The 4,947-nt window shown below is 37.5% G+C and overlaps 1 protein-coding gene across 1 annotated transcript; it reads left to right on the top strand.

Annotated features, from left to right (window-relative positions):
- Positions 1-378: 378 nt before the first annotated feature.
- On the top strand, positions 379-1,948 carry LOC104249278 (leucine-rich repeat receptor protein kinase EMS1). Its single transcript, XM_009805669.2, has one exon. It carries the CDS (start codon positions 539-541, stop codon positions 1,670-1,672), a length of 1,134 nt encoding a protein of 377 aa, XP_009803971.1. The 5' UTR covers positions 379-538; the 3' UTR covers positions 1,673-1,948.
- Positions 1,949-4,947: the final 2,999 nt, after the last annotated feature.

The raw sequence follows: 4,947 nt of genomic DNA on the forward strand, positions 1-4,947 counted from the left end.
ATATGATATTTTTTTTATTAATCTGTTTTAGAAAAAGAATAATATATTTAAAATAATTTAACTTCTAATTTTTTATTTATTATTAGAAAAAAAGGTTTTATAAAATCACAAAGTTGAAAAATCACAATTTTCACAAATATTCTAACTAAAATGACGAGTTTCAGAAATTATCTTTAAGTTTTATAAATTGGATCAAAAGGAAAACAGAACATTACCCAGAAATGGAGGTAAGCCAAATTTCATTCTCTAAAAAAAAGTTTCCAGTCAAGCGTATGCCGTCTAGAAAGAACCAAAATAAGTAAGAAAAATAAGAAAAATGAGTAAACAAATACTAGAATGAAATTCCACTCTACTGTATTTGCCTACCGTTGACTGCAATCTCAGTCCACGCTTTCAGACAACCAACCTCTCGCTTTCTTTCAAAACCCCCACCTTCCTTACCCGTTAATGGCGGCTTCTCCTTTTCCTTCTCTCTCTTCCACCCGTTTCCCTATTCTTTTACTTTCTCATCAATTAACCAAAACCCCCCATATTCTCCATGGATCCAGCACTTCAAGCTTTTCTAGCTGCTGCAGCAAGCTTCGTTGCAGTCATCTTAATCTTCGGTGCTCTCTATGTTTTCTGCAGAGACCCTAATAAACGACGCCGTACTGAGCCGACCCGGAATCGTCCCGAGACCCGAAACACCCGAGCAATAGCTAGTAATACGGAGCTTTCTTCCATCACGGTAACTGAAAGTGCAACGTTTGACCCGTCCCTGAACCGGATCTCCATGCCGGAGCTCGTCGACGCGACCCGAGATTTCTCGCCGGAACTTATCATCGGCGACGGCAGTTTCGGTATGGTGTATAAAGCTAAGCTCGCCTCCGGCGTCTCGGTCGCCGTGAAAAAGCTCTCCGCCGATGCTTTCCAAGGGTTCCGGGAGTTTCGGGCCGAGATGGAAACCCTCGGTAATATCCGGCACCCAAATATAGTCAAAATGCTCGGGTACTGTTCCACGGGTTCTGACCGGGTCCTAATTTACGAGTTCGTTGAAAAAGGTAGTCTCGACCAATGGCTTTACGACACGTCATCAGCATCCGACATGGCAGAATCAATCTCTTGGATGCCGTTAAGTTGGGTAACGAGAATTAACATTGTTAAAGGAGTTGCAAAAGGACTTGCTTATATGCACAATTTGGATACTGCAATTATTCATAGGGATATTAAAGCTAGTAATATCTTATTAGATGCAAATTTTGAAGCTTATATTGCTGATTTTGGATTGGCTAGGAGAATTCAAGGGTCACATTTACATGTTTCAACACAAGTAGCAGGTACAATGGGGTACATGCCACCAGAGTACATTAATGGTGCAACAAAGGCAACTACAAATGGAGATGTTTATAGTTTTGGTGTGCTAATGTTAGAGATTATTACAGGGAAGCGTCCTAATTTCCCATTTAAAGGAGAGGATGGTCGTGAAATTAGGCTTGTTAATTGGGTTAATGATATGGTGGTGCAAGAACGTTACATGGAAATGGTTGATGCCAATCTTTCAAAGGATGGATTGAAAGAAATTGCAGTTATTGAGTATTTTAAGATTGCAACAATGTGCGCTAATGAAAATTGTATAGATAGGCCTCCCATGAATGATGTTGTTGAGATATTGAACGGAATTCCAACAAGTTAAGGGTCGACATTCATTTCTTCTTAAGTATTCATAGATGAGAGCCTAAAAGACACCTTTGATTGCTCACCGATGTAAGGTAATATGTATTATTCTAAGTTTTATATTTAGTAGTTTAAAAATTGTAAAAAGTAGGACAATTTGTTGTTTTTAATATTAAGCGAATGAGATAACTACTTCAGAGATCCTAGCTAACTGAGATCTCGGAACTTGTGTAAATTTTTCAGGTACAGGTACATGTGTATATAATTGCACCAATTAAAATTCTTTTGACCTAAAGTATGTGTATGTGTATACCGCGTTGTCCTTCAATTCTGCCTTAACATGTCTTCCCTGTTCATTCATCCACTAAGGGGTTCAAACAAAAAAGTTAAACCAATGACTTGGACATTCAAAATATAATATATGGAAATAAAAAATAGATTTCGTCATATATATTTAATGTAATTTTTGGGGAAAGGGAATTCACCCAAACCCCCTTCCGCCCCTAAATTCGCCCCTAATATCGAGTCTCCCTTGTTCTGATGTTACTACTATAAAAAAGATATAAAGCACATGCCTTGATTTGTCTTTGCAAGAATGACATATGAGTAGTGGCATATGTGCATGTTCTCCGGATCATGCTTAGGAATCAAATGGAGTTGATGGATTAACAATACACTTGGGTTATTGAGTAGTTGCCGTGTTTTCTGGCTGAATATGGCAATGTCGCATCATGATTCATGGCACGAAAGTTCGGAGTAGCGAATTGTTTGACCTGTTTTTGCATCACATGGCTTTGAGTTGTCAAATGTACAACTAATAATCAATTAGACGTACAAATGTTAGTTAATAACGGAAAATTTTATTTTGTGTCTCATACAACTGACACTAGTTGTATGAGACAACTTTTATGTCTCACAGTTTTGCAGACCCTAATTTCTGTGGACCCAGAAGTGTAAGATTGGGGTCCATAAATTTTTGAGACAAAAAGGAGCCTCGTACAATTAGTGTAAGTTGTATGAGATACAAAATAAAACTTCTCGTTGATAACCAAAAATGTCCGAGGACCAGTTGGGCACATATCGAAACTCGATGAATAATTACTAGTTATTGGACACACATGATGCACGCATACCCCTCAAAATTTTTAAAATGATAACAAGTATAATCCTGAAACATGTGTATATGAGTAACGCAAAATTTGAAGGGAATAAATGTTAGCAAACTAATGAATGGTGAGCTTATTCGACCGACTTGATTGTTGAATGCAAAACGGTTACTATCGTTGAAGTTGAACAACTACATTGAGGTAGATAGGTAGGATGTGTAATGCGATCAATTATGATGTTTTTAGATACATATATATAATTGATCCATCTCACCTAATTCTATCATAAGCATAGATTTCAGTTCGCACTTGGAAAAATGCTGTGAATGTGCTTTTTTTAACATAGTAATCCAAAATTCTTTATATAATAACATTTAGTCTCAACTGATCGAAATCGTCACAACTTTGCAATCATAAAATGTAATACGGTAAGAATGACCAAAAGCTGATGAGAGGAAATTAAACTTGACACGTATGATACCTCAATTCGCTCATCCTATAATAAAAAGCAAAACTCTAACGTAGTTCACTAATTATATCGAATGCTTCTGGACTTTTTGAAGACTTTTTTAACCTTGTCTGATTTTTATGAACTTGTTGAAAAATTTTCCTTATCAAGAAAAGAAATTTTACTTTCAATCAAATACAAAATTTAGCAAAAAAATAAATTAAACGCACTGAAAATTAACAGCAAACAGGGCTTCTAGCAGAATTTCTTTGTGAACTTTATGATCAATTTTTAGCAATAAGAACAAATGATTTCAGACTTCACTTTTCTAAAGTAATTCAAGTTGTATATATCTGAATGTGATTTTAAGGAGATTTTGCTTTTAAGGTTATGCAATTATCAAATTTCAGTTGGTTATGATTAAGATTATCGTGAAAAAAATAATTAACGAAATAAAAAAAATAAAATAGAGTTACAAACCTGAAAATTTAAGTAGCAGTAGCTATGATGTCAGAGAAAAGCAAATAGTATTGTATACGTTAAAATCATGTACCCCGATTTTGTGGGCTAAAGGGCTCACATGGAGGAACCGAGGGCTCGCATTGAGGGATAAACTCAGCACGGACCGGGTTCGAGTTCGAGGGCAGAACATAAGGATCGAAGATCGAAGTGCACGATGAGTACCGAAGCCGAGTATGACCAACCCCGAGATGGAGCCGTTATGAGTTTGTAACAGAATGAGCAAGATTCCCGCTACGTCCCATAGATCATGGCGTAAATTTCAAAATAGATTTGTACGAATTAGTACTAATCCGTACTAGGCGGTTAGACAGTTGTCCCAATAAGATTCCTTACCGTAAATACAAATGTACCTTATTTAGGATTCCCCTATTATATAAAGGGGACCTCAATCATTTGTAACCATGATGAATGATTGGCAAAGAATATACTCTCTTACTTTCTTTCTCATATTCCATCAGAATTGTCCTTTAACTTTATTGTTCTTGACCTGCCTCGAGACCACCTTAGCTCGAGGTCGAGACTGGCTTGCATACTAGTTTGATTTTACTTACTTCTTTCATTTATTCATCAGGTTTCTTGGTTATTAATTAGTATTGAATTAAGTCACGTATCTTTAAAACCACAAACAAGTTTAATTGTTACTCGTATTTTTTAGGTAAACAGTTTGGCGTCCACCGTGGGGCTAAAGATAATAGTGGTTATTTCAGTACTGATTCTGATAACACACGTTATTTCCACACTTGTTCTTGTCAAAGATTCTTTGTTTTCAGGTTAAAACATGTCAAACTCACAGAACACGCCCGTACACGGTGATGACAGTTGGATTTCATGGGGAAAAGGAGAATGTAGTTGCTCCAGGAGCCGGTGTACCACCGATTAACCTTGGGGAAGTGCCAAATGTGGAAAAGGTCGATGTTAGTTCACACATTGCTTTAAATGCAGATTTAGGCGCAGACCCCGGGGGAAGTGTACGCAGGGAAGTCAGATCCGGTGGCCAAGGAACACAGGGTATAGGAGACGGGAGAGTCAGCCTCCAAGTGATATTCGAGATATTGCAAGCTCAACAGATTGCTATCGCTCAGCTTCAAAGTCAGCATAAAACTCCGAGTATGGTTGAACCAGAATCACTCGCCGAATCAAATCTGTGCCGGAGAGATCGAACGGTAATGGCTCGGGAACTGATCCCACAGTTATGAGGATGCTCGAGGAACTCACCAA

The sequence above is a fragment of the Nicotiana sylvestris genome, chromosome 4, assembly GCF_000393655.2.
Source record: "Nicotiana sylvestris chromosome 4, ASM39365v2, whole genome shotgun sequence".
In the NCBI taxonomy this organism is placed as follows: Eukaryota; Viridiplantae; Streptophyta; class Magnoliopsida; order Solanales; family Solanaceae; genus Nicotiana; species Nicotiana sylvestris.

Bases quoted from the DNA above. Each gene is read 5' to 3' on its own strand.
- LOC104249278 (XM_009805669.2), top strand. From the start codon at position 539: ATGGATCCAGCACTTCAAGCTTTTCTAGCTGCTGCAGCAAGCTTCGTT.